Raw genomic sequence first — 14,950 nt, forward strand, 5'->3', positions numbered from 1 at the left:
TCTAGACCGGAAAGTGAAAGTAGCTCAGAAAATCTTTTTAAAAAGAGGGTTTTAATAACTCATCTGCCAAACAGAATCTCCAATTCAAATCACATTGTAAAACCAGCTCAGAAAGGTTAATTAAAGGCTGTGATTTTAATACAGATTGTACAAAAACTGAACGAAAAGTATCTGGAAGTACCCAGTAAGCACCAGTCCGCACAAAACAGGATTTCAAACAGAGATGCAGGTCATATTCAGCTGCAATGTAATGTTAATGGGGGTGGGTTTGTAGAGAAAGAAAATGTTTTAATTTGAAAACAACAGTCAACAAAACCTAAAAGATACACTAAAGCATGTATTCACTAAAATTGTTTGCGGTTCGGCTCCAGGCACCTGAAGTTTGTTCCCAGCCTGCTTTTGGGAGTCACATACAACAGGGTGCTCTCCGTGTAAATATTCTAACCACTGCTAATGAAGAACCCACCCCTAACAAGGGCGACAAAACCAAATTAGGAGATACAGTCCACATAGTCTGACTTCTGTTGTACAGTATGTAAAATTATGGAAACAATAATTAGAACTAAACTAGAGGATCACCTACAGAGAAATAAGAGCATATGGTCTAGTCAACACATACTAAGGAAAACAGTTATGGATGGCTTAACTTAACTGTGAACTTAGGATTCATTGAATAAGCAATGATACAGAACATACAGTACTGTATATGTTTTAAGAAGGCTTTTGATAACATCCCTGATAAAAGATTAATTCTCAATTAGGTGATTTATTCAGGGAAATCTGTGAGCTTGGACTGAAAATTGCCTAATAGGAAACAGAGAATGGAGATAATAGATACAGTAGATACTAAAGCACATTGCCACTGAACACCAGTTTTGTTAAAAATAATCCACAAGGAAAAGACAAGAAAGAAAGTTGATACTGAACAGACCAGTCTGAACCACAAGATGTGTGCACAGTTTTAGGGCACAGCCTCTCTCTTGTGTGTGTACACGGAACATGCAACACGACCCGCTGGTTACTCCCCTAAACAAATCTATATCTACAATATTGAATTCACACATTGTTTAGATTTGATATGTGTTTTTCCAAAATTCCTTGGCACACCTCTTAATGCCTGAAGGTACTACACTGCACTTGACAAATGACAAATGCTGCTCTAGAAGATGTTAAAGAAGTGTCAGTACAACCATCTTAGTCATTTCATGTTTTTCCGATGTTCATGCAAAACACTGTACTTGTCTATATTGAAAGTCATCTGCCAGGCATTTACAGTACCTAGTCTAACTTTACTTAAATCTTTTATAATTTCTTATGCTTCTACACTATATGCTGACCCTTCGAATTTAGTATCATCTTCAAACCTGACTAGTTTACTGGATTCAAAATATTTTTTATAAATCAGTAATAGCAGTGGTCCCAGTACAGACCCCTGTGGTACTCCACTAATTACATCATTGACATAACAAGAGTAGAGATCATAGTACAAACCTCTGTGGTACTCCACTAATTACATCATACCTTAAAAAAAAACCCTGTAAACTACATACTGTACAGTACTACACGTATGAGGGGGGCTGAGGTCTATTGCTGACTGTCCACCATCTTGGCATTCCAGATTATTTGTTGATTAACCGAAACAGGTCTTTATTCTAGCAAAAATGACCTCAAACCATGCCTTTTGACGTTTGATACCATGGTAGAGACGTTACTGATGCAAATAAACAAACTGAAACAACAAAAGAATATTCCCCGATTGTAATGAGCTACTGTATGCCGACTCAGTTCTCAGCTGTGGTGAGAAATGTTATTTCACAGGGTAGCCTGTGTTATTAAGGCATTCCTCTTTCCCTTGCCTTACATAATCCCTCCAACCAGGCCAAAAATAAAAGTACTGTAAATACAGAAAATGTCAGTAATACATCTACATCAGATACGCATCCTCTTTAATTTGAAAACAAATCTGGAAACATAACTTTAAACTAGAGGATGTTGAAACCATGAGCCAGTTTCAGTACCAGACAGACAGCACTCATATTAACAGTCTGGACACAGCACCTTCTTACGGCTGGATTTATAAACGGCAGCACCTCTCTATATTCTGCTTTGCCTCACAACATATCTTTCTTCCAAAGATTAATAAAAGAAACTAATCTTCAGGACAGTGCAATGCACAAAAAAACCCATGCATACAGTACTTACGCATACGCATGCAGTATGTCCAAAATTCTGCAGCCAGAATCCTGACCAGGTCTAGTGCAAGTGATCACATTACTCCTATCCTGGAGTCCTTGCACTGGCTTCCGGTCAAATTCCGCGTTGACTTTAAAATCCTCATCCTCACCTATAAGGCTTTACATGGCTTGGCACCTCAATACCTGTCTGAACTTTTATCGCCCTACTCCCCACCTCGGGACCTCCGCTCTTCAAATTCTGCCCTCCTTACTGTCCCCCAAGCCCGTCTACATTGTATGGGCGACAGGGCCTTCTCCTGCTATGCCCCCAAGCTCTGGTACTCTCTCCCCAAGGATATTAGAGAGTCACCTTCTCTAAACTCCTTCAAATCTAGACTCAAAACCTTCTTCAGAAAAGCCTTTACTTAACTGGTTCCATTCTTCACCCCTCTGCTCTTAATACCACCTTCCACGGTCTCCCCTATTGTTATTGTTGTATTGTTATAATTATAATTGTGTCCTATCTTGTGAAATCTTCTTAATTATTGTTGTAGTCTTCTTATTTATTGTTATTGTCATCCTGTAAAGCGCTTTGAGAAGCCACCTTTAAAGGCGCTATATAAAATAAAGTTTATTATTATTATTATTATTATTATTATTATTATTACTTGTCTTTACTGGTGACTTCTGGTTTGAATTATTGCAGGATCTTGGTTACTTAATTTAAGGTTTCATTGAACAAATCATTCAATGACAGGTGGGCCTGCACACTGGTGGGGGTGGAGGGGATCCCCATGACCTGTAAAGCGCTTTGAGTGGAGTATCCAGAAAAGTGCTATACTGTATAAGTGTGAGGAATACTTATTATTATTATTATTATTATTATTATTATTATTATTATTATTATTTCCTTAATCAAACAATTCATTTTCGCGGCTTTTCAAAGGTTGCAGATGTTAGAAATGAACAGGCAATCTGCAACTCTTCTAGAAATGAAAAAATGTCCAATTAAGATGGCTGGGAACGCTGGTGGACACGAGTGAAAAATGCACAGAAGCGCATTTAACACCAAGAACAGGAGGCAGGTCTTTACACAAAGGGTTGCGGGTGTATGGAGCACATTGCTTGCCTGGATGAGATCTTCTGGTTAAGAAACAACTGCCCAGACAGGTGAGATGGGCCAAGCTGCCTCCTCCTGCTTCTCTCCTCTCTTATGATCTCCACTGGGATGATACTGGAATCACCAAGACCAGGACTGGGCAGATGTGCTATGTGAACTCCATTTCCCATTAAACCAATGCTTTGATGGATCTTTGACACTGGTGCCTTTCTTGGGGGAACACTGAAATGGCTGGGGCATACTAGAGACAGACTGCCCAGAGCTCCAACAACAGCCCTGGTGCTTCAGGCACCCCAGAGCACAGGAACGGCCGGGTTCACCCCAACAAGCAGACATGTGTGACCAATAGGGTTGCGTTCGGCTACGGTACAGGAAGCAAAGGCATTGGGCCTCCAAAGGTGTTGATACTGAAGTTACAGAATAAAGAAATGTGACTAAATAATTATTTGAAAACAACAACTGCATCGCAGCACAACCCTAAAATGAATTGTGCGTCGCCAGTTTGAAATACTGGGCATCGTGGCTGGTATTAGCAAGTCTGAACAAGAAAGGTGTCAAAGTCTTCGTTACCCAGCTCGGTTTGCTTACATACCCCAGCATGACTCAAAATAGCCCCCGCCCTGAGTCACTGTGCTCACAATAATTCACAGAGGAAAAAAGGAGAGAATTTTCTGAAGGAACGAGAAATATTCAGAGCTCCTAACTTTAGAAGGAAATCTAAAATGATTTCTGTTATTCCGGCAGCGAGAAAACGATGGGGGCTGTTAACGCGGCGAGAGGGTGTTAACACCTAACAACAGGGGTATATGTTGAGTGGCGATGAAAGTCTTTCTGCAGAATTCATCTTTGCTCTGTATTAAATTCCACAAAAATAAAACATGGAGATATTTGCTAAATCGTGCCACAGACTGATATCTTCAATGGGTGACAGAAAAGGTATTTTTTTAATCCAACAGTGTGACATTCCTTAAAATTAAGGTAAAAAAGAAACTATTCTCTTCATTTTTAGCATGCCATGTTGGAAAAATAAAACAGAATGACATCGTTCATTTAGATTTTCCTGAAGTACGGAGGGAAACAACTACGGCAGATATTAACTGCGTTGGCACATTACTGAATGTGTGTAAATGTATTGCTATTAGCTGTACAGTAGAAACCCAAAACAAACTCTCATCTGTAGCTGCTGTTTCAGCTTTACTGAGTCTGCCAGGATGGCAAGGGCAGGACATGGGACTGTGGTCTTATTCCTGTGAGCAGAGCAGCACCCTAGAATAGGAGGATCTGTAACAAACAGGCCAACAGAAACTGCAAAAGCAAAAAAAAAAAACAATACTCAAAATGTTTTTAGAACACAAATATTCCCAGCAAACAAAAACTTGAACCAAAGCCAACAGTTGTGTAGCAAGTAAACAGACCTGTCTGCCCTCTCATGATGGAGTATGAAGTCTTAACCTGAGGGAATTTCAGCGAATTTCTTTCACTGCTGACTTCTGACCCTTTTATTTTTTTAATTTTGGACTGTTTTTTTTGTGTCTAACAGAGAGCTCCGCAGGGTGCTGTTAAAAGCAGGCAGGAAACACACCTGGGATAGAGATGTGTACTAAATATTGCTATGCTCAATGCTGTAATAAATTCAGCCACAGTTCTTGAAACAGGTCAGTGTATTTCACTTAAACACATTCGCAAATAAGGCTGCCACAAAACCCCTGGCAAGCTTTTAATGTGTCAATTGAAAAGTCTATCCTCTATGGAATATAAAAAGGTTCAGTAGTCTTAGTGTTGTGCCTTTTTTTCTATTTTAATAAGAACCTCTAGATTGTGATCCTGTATACCGAGGGAAAGGGACTACACTTACTTTAATAGCTTGTACTTCTTTATCCTGAAGCAGAAGACTAAATTAATATGCTTTAGAGATTCCATACAATCATCCATTTTAAAATCCCTTGGTGCTTTTCCCGGGTAGATGATTAACTTGCAGTTCGGCTCCTATATCTGAGAAAGTGACAAATAGCATCACTCTCCCAAGTGTGATGGACCAGTAGGTGGCGCTCTTCCCCGTGGCCCAGGATTTCCAAAACAGCACCTAGTCTGGTGACCAGGGACAATGGAGCCGCCCTTCGGATGTGGCGTTAAACTGAGGTGCTGCGTGCTCTGTACAGATCCCATGACACTGGTCAGAAGAGTATTGGTGTCAGCTCTTGTGTCCTGACTGATTTCTGCACAGGTGTCCTCGCTAAATTCCACTCTGGGCTTTCATATTTTGCTCTTCCTTAAGTTAATAAGGCAAGAAACTGTAAGTTTCATTAACTGTTTGTCCGATGCATGGTCACAGTGACCCAGAGCCACGATGCACCATACACCCCGGGCAGGACACCAGTCTATCATGGGGCACACACACTCACCCCAGGAACAGGCTTCCCAGACTCCAGTGAACCTGTCACTGTGTCTCTGAACTGTGGGAGGAAACCAGAACACCTCCAACCATTCTCCAACAGTGCATCTTACAAAGGGTGAGTGGTGATTATGTCATATTTAAAAAATGCTACAGAAAGAGGAAACCCATGTGAACTAGGGAAGAACATACAGACTCCACACAGACAGCACCCCAGGGCCAGAATCGAAGCCAGGGCCCCAGCGCTGCAAGGCAGCTATGCTGACCACTTCTCCACCCTGCTGCCCTTGCCGAAGCTACGACACACATCCTGTACACTGGGCGTGCTGGCGTCATATGGTCGTGCTGCTATAAAGAAACCCCTTCAGCTGTAAAAACAGGCTGCTTGGTGCACCTGTCGCTGCGCTGTTCCAGCGACTGCCAGGGGTGAGAACAGTATTGGGCACTGAGAAGACGCAAGTACGGTCATACCTGTGTGTGAAATAAAGAGCTCAGCTGGACAGCACACATCACATCCGCTCTGCTCTCGAGACCCACCGGTGTCTCCAAGCCAGGACAAACCTGTCTTCTCTACATTTACACTTTGAGCAGAAATATATTTTTTACACTTAAACCTCCATAATAATAATAAAATAATGATAATAATAATACAGATCAACCAAAACTTAACGTTTGTCAAAATTATTTTTACTGGCTGGGGGGGAGGACTGTTTTAGTACATAAGCATTTTCTATGTGCTATATTAAAATAAAAACACCCGATCACCAAAAATAAGATGAAGTGATGTTCCCGTAGTCTAGATTTTGTACATTTTACAAAGCCCATTACATAGTTACTGTAACAGCTTCCTTTTAAATTCAATGCTTTTTGTGACTGTCAAACACTTGAAAGGCACAGAACAAAGAAAACTAGGGCAGAAGTGTTATACAGTACCACCCAACTAGTCGGGGATTCTTTAAATCATGGGGCTGACTCTGATAAGGGCACACACAGGCAGGTATACAGTAGGTTTCAAGGAGCCTGTATTCTTAAGTAAGAGACATCAGTTAAAATTCTGTAGTAATAATATCAGGGCCCCGTTAATCATCAACAATCCCGATTTTCAGAGTTCATCTGCTCACTCAGGCTGTGCCTTTTTGCAAGTACAGCTGCCGTTCTTTCAGCGCCTACAGTAGTTCTTTGCATAAGATATATATATATATTTTATCTGATTCAAGCTATCATCTGAACAGCACTGTGTTTAGTCAAGACTCCTTCAGAAATAATTGACTCTGCCGTGGCAGTTTCCGTGCTCTGATGGCAAACTTGAAGCAGAAACACGGATACAAAACAAGACAGATTCCACAAGCGCCTTCCAGAGCATCATCATCATCTTGCGCTGTGACACGGGTAGCTACACACAAAAAAACCTCGAGCAGCATCGCCCGAGAAAAACAGAAAAAAAGTCTTGGATCAACACAAGCTAAAACTAATAGACCACACAGCCTCGTTTTTCTTTGGAAAGGCAGGATGGCGGGTGTCGTCCCCTCATCCCAAGCCGCGATCAACACGAAAAGTAGCGAGGGCGAAGCCAACTTTCCCGAGTTGCGAGGAGCTGTCCCGTTTACCGAAAAGCCCGTTTCCAAAGTTCAAAAAATACCCCTTCCCAGATTTCGGAGCAATATCAAAGGCGTGCGCCTGTCTGGAATAGCATTCTCTATTAGGGCACAATAATAACTTGAGGCCGGCTACAGATATCATTGTGCGCTTGGCGCAGTGCCAGCGCCACATGAAAGCAGCAGATGTTTCGTTTTGAAGCTAGGTTTTAATAAATTATTTATTTCGCGAGTAATCCTTGGGTGAATACGGAGAATACTTTTATTTTTTTAGAACCGCATAAATATCTGTTTAACTCCACACAATAACGCCCCCTCCCCGACCCCAGCAGTTCCTGACTTGATATTAAAACACAAAAACTACACAGGAGGGGCAGCACTGGCTCGGTCTGACATTTGACACCGCGCAACACTGCTGTGAGCCTGTCTGCCGGGACTGGGGCAGTTTTATAACCACGGCCAGAGGGCAGACCGGCCTCTTACAGCCCTGAGAAACTCTCTGCGCACCGCCTCTCCGTGAAGACCCCGATGAGACCCCCATGTTCCCGTTACAGTATCACCGGCTCTTCCGGCTTCGGCTGGTAACACAGAAGCACTTCATCGCCCTCAAGGTCAGGCCTTCTTTAACCCCCACTCTCCAGGACATTCCCACGCCATCCCGACTCTCCCTGCCCCGTCCTCTCCCGGTCCCTCCGCGCTGACTGGGAGGAATGGAGTCCGGTTATTCCCCGGCGTCCTCACCTGAGACACCGCCTCACGCACGAAGCGCCTGAATGGCAGTCGTGCCCGTAACTCTGTGCGCACGGCGTCCTACATCAGCTACCAAGCCAAGTGTTTTACGGACAAGACGAGGACGGCCTTGTGTTATCAGAGCGACGAGCAGTCTGGTGAGTTTCCAGGCTCTTCTTGAAACACACCGATGGGACTTTTTCCGAAGTCCTGATAACTCTACTTCTCACCGAAATCTTTTTGCTTTTCATTTTGTTTCAAACCTCTTGCTTGTGCACTGATACCGTACACCGGTAGATTCGAACCCACAATGAAACAAGAAGCCCTCCTAATTGCATTTATAACACAAGTTCGAAGCTGAACAATGTTTTAAAGTAAAGTAGTGTGTTTTGATTAAAACCCTTGGGGGAAACATTCTTCGTGACACAGATCTGCTTTCTCACAGCTTGTGGGTCCGGGATTCAGTTCTGCACGGCAGTGCTTTCTGTGCGGAGTTTGCATGTTCTCTCCGTGGTTACAGGGGTTCGCTCTGGGGTGACCTGGTGTCCCAGCTAGGCAGTAGGTCTTCTTTGCACCCTGTGCTTCTGGGATGCCAGGAGCCTCATCCTGAATAAGGATCCTTCTGATAATCCGGATAATAAAATACCAACAGTGTTGGAGCTGCTCCTCTTAAACAGGAAGAGGTGGCTGCCTGCGCCGGTGGTCTTTACTGCAAGGAGTGCAGAGCTGCACAGTTTCCTGAACTCAGGGGTGGCAGGTGAATGAGGTGAGACTCATGGTACGGAGCAACATACTCATGTTGTTATGCGCACTGCCAGACTGTATTTACACTCGGCGTTCACAGTTTCCATCTGCCAGGCAGGTATAAAGCATTTTGCAATAGAACGTAAACAAGAACCAGCTCAACTGTACTTCTCACAAGCTGGCTTTACAATACAACAGCAACTGAAGACAAAAATCCCACTTCCTCTCTTGCTCAACAAAATTATGTGCGCCATCTTCAGCCAACATAAAGACATCAGCACACTGCGTTTTAGCCCAAAGTGGTTCAAGTACAGTTTCTTTTTAAAAGTGATTAAAGAGTCAACAGATGTCTTCATCATCTGGGCCAGACAGAAGAATTCTGCACTCTCCGGGGAGACAAGAGGATGCCGACAAGGTCTTCTCAAAGACAATGTGCTGTCGTGCCACCTGCCTCTTTCGGACCGGAAACAGCAGAGCTTCCATGCCAACTGGACATCTCTGCACATGCCCAGTGAACCACAGGAGCTGCTGCTGAGAGGTCAGAGGAGGATGCACCTGCCAGCTGCCCTCCTCCGACACTCCCGACAGATGTTTCCGCTGCCCCAGCCAGCAGGGAGCCCGATTTAACTGTCTCCAGTCAGCAGTGACGAGCAGTCTTTCCCTCAACCCTGCAAGTACCCCTTTCCCTTGAAGCTGCCATAATCCTTCCACACCTGAGGCAGCTCTTTTCAAAGATATTCGCAGCCTGGATCATTCGACCAATATGCAAGAACGCGTTTGCTAATACGCCTGGCATGACCTACAGTCAATGGACTAGACCGTGGGGGGAATTTGATCGTGAGCAGGAGCCCGTCTGGTGTGTTTATTTGTGAAAGGGTTCATCAAAGAACATCAGTCAGAACACAAGAACAGGTGAGATTTCCTGCATTTCTTGGCCAGCCTACTAAGACTTGGCAAACCAAGACTCGTAGTTACATGTCCTGTTTCACTGCTGGAAGATTCCCAGAGGACAGTAACACCAGACGAATGGGGAAGGAAAGTTCATTATATGAAGGGCAGCTCTTTTAACACCGCAACCTGCTTTGGTGTCTGTGAGGCAGCCAACTTCGTACGGAATAAAAAAAAAGAAAGCAACATTTGGTCCAAAAAACATCTCAGCCAACCCTGAAAGGCCCTTCACTGGTCATGGGAAATCTGTGGCCCGAGATGCCTGTGACCGTCTACAGGAGGACCTGACTTTGATGGGCTTGCAGGTTTGTACTTGATGAACCACACAAATGCAGTATAAATGATGCAATTTTCATAACTAAGCAAGCATCCCTACTGCAGTGTCTCCTGGGAGGCCTGGATGGAAGGATGACGTATGTTCTAGCCGTTTACCATCTGTTGATGAAAACCACCGTTGAAGGTCTTGCTGTCGGTCTGGATGTCAGAAAGCAAGAGGGGGGCAGGTTGCTAGCAGTGCAGATCACAGGACACCCCGTCACGAATGGGGCAGACTGTTACACTTCAACTGTCCCAAATCTGCATTCACATGCTGCTCAGCTGTGCTGGCAATTACAAAAATATGTCCAAGCCTAATAAGGAAACAACGTTGTTTCAGCAGATCAGCTCAGAACCTACAAGAGGTCCCTAAGACTGCAGGTCTACTGGAGTCTAGAAACACATTGAGGGTGTCAGAACCGCTGCAGGTGATCTGCAACCCAACATCTAACGTGACTGCGAGGGGACACCCAGAAGGATTGAAGCCACAACACTGACTGTTACACACAGTACTGAACACACAGAATGAGCTACATTACAGGATGATGCCAGCCACTTACCACCATAATGTGTATCCAGTCAAAATGCCAGGAAGCCAACATATCCTCAAGGATATGACTTGAGGGCAGGTGGGCATCAGCTGAGGGGAGAGAACCAGGGACCTTGCAGATCAGAATAAATTGAGAGTTTACCATGGAGACACAGGAACAGTTGAAGACAATTGCTGCATGTTCGGGGATTGCAAAGACAAATCCACCTGATCTTCACAAAGCCCACAGTGCAGCACGTTTTTTTTTTTCCAGTCTGATGTCGACTTTGTTTTGTTGTTTTGTTCCCCACATTAGCCAGATGATTCAAATGCAGTTCTACCAGAAACTTGGAAAAAAAAAGTCAAAGCATTTTTACAGCATCAAGCTTTTCATCCTTCATAGGAAAGAAGAAGAAAAGAACTTGAATCCAGCACAAACTTTTTTTCTCTTCCTTAGCACTCAGAAATCTCGTTACCTGAGGACATGCGTGAAAAATCACAAGCTCAATAGCCCGAAAACAAGTTTTCAGTCACACTTTTTAACGTATTAAAATAATCCCAGCGCACTCTTTAAGTCCGATTGCATACTACAACAGTGCTATCGGAGGGATCGGGGGAAATTTGTCAGTCTTGCAAGTTTATTTTTCCATGTGTTATCTGGAGATAAGCAGCGCTGTAATTTGAGATTTCTCCTGACATAATTGTGCGTGAATTCTGATCTGATTTCGGCATTACACAGAGCAAAAGGGTGACGCATTTTCTCTAATGTTCCCCATAGAAGAAAGGAAGCAGGGCTGGCCATGAAATCTGAAGCGTCTGATTAAGGAAGAGTAGCCCAGGGGTCATTCTGATGGAATCGTCACAAGTCCTACCTGGGGCGCTGAGCCTGCGATACTGGCACAGTTAATACCCAGTGTGCTACCTGCTTGACAATCAATAAACACCACACACTATCAGACAGTTACAGCTGTTTTGTTAGTTTATTAGATTACCGCTACTGTCTCCCAACGCTAATGGAAACAAGATTAGCTCTTTTTTTTCTCTCTCTTAGATACAATCTCTTTTTTCTCTCTCTCTCTCTAGCCCAAAAACCCAACTACAACAAACAGCTTTGAAATCCGTCTGCGCATTGTTGAGAAGAATAGAACAGTGTGTCTTCAAGACAACGCAGGGACCTTTTTGACAACAAAAAAACAGACAAAAAATAGCATAATCGGTGGTTATGCAAAACAATACGTTTGGATAACGTTTAGTTTCTTTGTATGAGAATTGTATTCAGCTTACAATGCAATAATTGGAATTCAATATCAGCACAAAAGGCCTTTTCCCCAGTGGAAATCGGGTACTCTTACATTTTAAAACACTACAGCTCAGACAATCAGGTGTTACCCAAAAGCAAATATAGAATTAAAGCAACTGCACATGAACAAAATATTCCTAAAAATTGCATGTACATTAACTAAAATAGTTCCACACTTCTGAGGCTTATTTACCGTAACTGTCTTGCTCATGTATGGCGGCTAAATAATCTGTGCGGATCTGATCCCCTTTTTTCCCAGCTCACTTTAGACCTGGTGATCCGTCATCCTGTTGTAGGACTGATTTCTACTAATAGGCTGGCAGCTTATTTACTTTTACATAGAAAGACACACACAGGGGTCTAGGCAGCAGTGTGCCTGCTGTCTGGCCTACTGTAGGTAACTGGAATCTGGTTAAAACCAAAGTAGTGTTGGGGAAATCATCTGTGAAGGAAACCACTAGAAAGAATCATAATTGCAAAACAAATGTTTCAAAGAGGGCAGGATGCAGCATGCAGCTGTCTCACAGCTCCTAGGGTCAATTCTGGCTTAGGATGCCTGTTTGTGTGGAGTTTGCATGCACCTCTGCTTTCCTCCTGCCTCCTTTCCTCCTCTAAGATTAAATCTGTTTGGCTGATCTTTTTTTTGGCAGGCGGGGTTTGTCCCCTGTGTGACAAAAACAAACACAATGTTCTGAGAACAAAAGGAATCTACAACAAACACAACAGAAGCGACTGGAAGCCCAGTGAACAGGTGTACAATGGGGCAATTCTAGGCACATGGAAATGTATTCACAGTAACAGAAGAAAGGCTGAAAAAAAAGGCTGAAAAGCGAAGCAAAGCTCTGTAACTGCAAGGAGAGCCGGCTGGCAAGAAATACACTTAAAGGCTGAGAGTTGAGATAATAAACCTCAGTTGTAAAATATTACTGTTCTTTTTAGTGTTAATCATAACAAGAACAAGTTGTATAACACTGGGCGGCAGTTTGATAAGAAAATATTTCTGTGATCAAACAACCCTTCACAGATAAATGCCACTGGGGTCAACACAGCCCTTAAGGAATCACAGCTGACTGTATTTCCATCACGAGCTTCAGCTCTGCCCCCAGCCCGACAGCTGTTAACCTTACATGGATTCGAGGCCAGAGGTGGATACTGTACATCAATAAACCCCTGACTTCAAATATGCAGAAGATTTGCAATGGCACAAGTAAAACTCAGAGGAGCTCTTGAACACTCTCCGCTCAGCAAGACAACACAGAGGGATCTGGACGTTCAGCATTCGAAATCAAGATGCGCTAGAGGGGCCAAATGGCCTCCTCTCCCTTCAAACAGGTTTAAGTAATTAAATGAAATCGATTAAAAATGAGTAAAATTAATGCTGAGATTGTCACCAATTCAATAACATCAATCTTCAAAAAGCCTATGGATTCCCGGTTGACTGTACATCATTATTTTGAGCCCATGTTTATTTCCAGGGAGTTCAAAATCACAGCTGGATGAGATCTTTAGATCGGTTACTGGCAATCAGACAAGCTAGATGGGCCAAAAGCCCCCTCTCATTTCGAGCCTCAGTGAAGCTCTTCCTGAGCCTGACTGCCTTCATCAGACGCGTGCGTGTTAACCCATGGCTGCTGGATAAAAACGCACACACATGTAAAACAGAAAGGATGCCCCTCAGTCGCTCTTAAACTGATCAAAACAAATAACATATACGGATAACTTTCTCCCATTTAATTAAATAACAATATTTCTACATTTTGTAGTAGGCGTTAGTAGAACAGCATATGATTCCCTTATACACACACTTCTGCTGAGCTAACAAAGAGGAACTAAGCACCAAAAGCCCAGCGTTTTCATTACATGCAACATATCACAACTACTTTCCCCAGGCTACAGACTCTTTCTCCAGTCGCCACTGGAGCGTGCCAGCATCTCCCGGTGGCTTCGAGAACTGCACTGGAAACAGAAGTATCTTCTCCCAGCCAGCCTGAGTCCCCAGAGGGAGAGGAATTCACTCCACAGGCTGCGGCCCGAGGGGGCTCATTGCTCGCTCCGTGATGACCGAGCCCGGTCTAACTGCACGCTCTCAGCTGCTGTCCAAACACCGCAGCAGCCCCATATTTCCGACAGGTCTGGGAAGACTGACACAAGTCCTACCCGAAACAAAATCGAATTCAGCTTGAAATGCTGCGACCTGGCAGGAAACATTGCGTGGCACATTAACAGTCTACATTGTTCCCAAAACTAACCTCAAGAGTACAGTATCAATCTGAGACTCCCTCCCCTTTCTGGGCCCAGTTCTAAACTAGGTCCAGTAGATCTTCGGGTTTAAGGAAATTTTCAAATTACAACAAACACTCTCTGGCTTGCCAGCATATCACCAGACTGATAAAGGAATACACTACCCACACTGGGGATGTACAGTATATTGCTTCACTCATTGCCTTTGTATGCTCAGAGATAAACATGGTAGACACTAGTGGCCCAGGGGACTCGTAAGTGTATTAATAACACAATCATCAGGATTTTGTTCACACGTTTGGCTTGTAGCAACTGGTAAACCTAAACTTTAATTCTCAAAATCTATTTACAATATCCCAGAACAGGTGTTTTCTCAGTTTGCAGGATTAAAACAAAGAATTCTCTTGAGAAGCAAAGGGAAGACCTGAGATCTATATAATCCATTCTACAGGCTGCTGAAAGCCAGATAAATATGTCAGCAGACAAAGGTGTTAAAACATTCTTCCTGCTTATTTAATTTTAGCAGTAGTGCTAAGAAAACAGTGTGTGCAAACAGTGCAGTTGTTAAGAGCTGTACAGTCCCAGCCTTTTCAGGCTAGCATTATGTCCTCAGTACAGCTGTAACTACAGAAGAACTCTACTGCAGCTATAGGGTGTCTTCACATTCTTGAAGTAATAACCTACTGTATGTAAGAGGGGGAGTGACCTGCCATCCTCTGTCATCTGACCAATTGTAGGAAGACAACTGATAGAGTAATAAAAACCAAGAAGCAGACATCACACCTGGTCTTGGTGGGGCCCCACATTACGAACTTGCAGCACCAAGGCCATCGCGCTGAACTAGAATCAATCTGTCATTCAGC

At 43.5% G+C, this 14,950-nt stretch overlaps 1 protein-coding gene across 11 annotated transcripts in view; it reads right to left on the reverse strand.

Annotated features, from left to right (window-relative positions):
* Positions 1–14,950, reverse strand: part of mctp1a (multiple C2 domains, transmembrane 1a) — a 195,548-nt gene that overhangs the window by 20,326 nt on the left and 160,272 nt on the right. For 7 of the 11 annotated variants that reach the window (XR_001480038.2, XM_015360520.2, XM_015360511.2 and 4 more), the window contains one exon: positions 10,578–10,679. The exons of 3 other annotated variants lie outside the window; for them this stretch is intronic. Coding sequence is in view for 7 of the 8 variants with exons in the window: in XM_015360520.2 (XP_015216006.2) it covers positions 10,578–10,679 (102 nt within the window). In the remaining variant the exon portion in view is untranslated. The remainder of the gene's footprint in view (positions 1–10,577; positions 10,680–14,950) is intronic. One more of the 11 variants, XM_015360544.2, reaches the window with a different exon arrangement.

This window comes from Lepisosteus oculatus, chromosome 3, assembly GCF_040954835.1.
Source record: "Lepisosteus oculatus isolate fLepOcu1 chromosome 3, fLepOcu1.hap2, whole genome shotgun sequence".
NCBI lineage: Eukaryota > Metazoa > Chordata > Actinopteri > Semionotiformes > Lepisosteidae > Lepisosteus > Lepisosteus oculatus.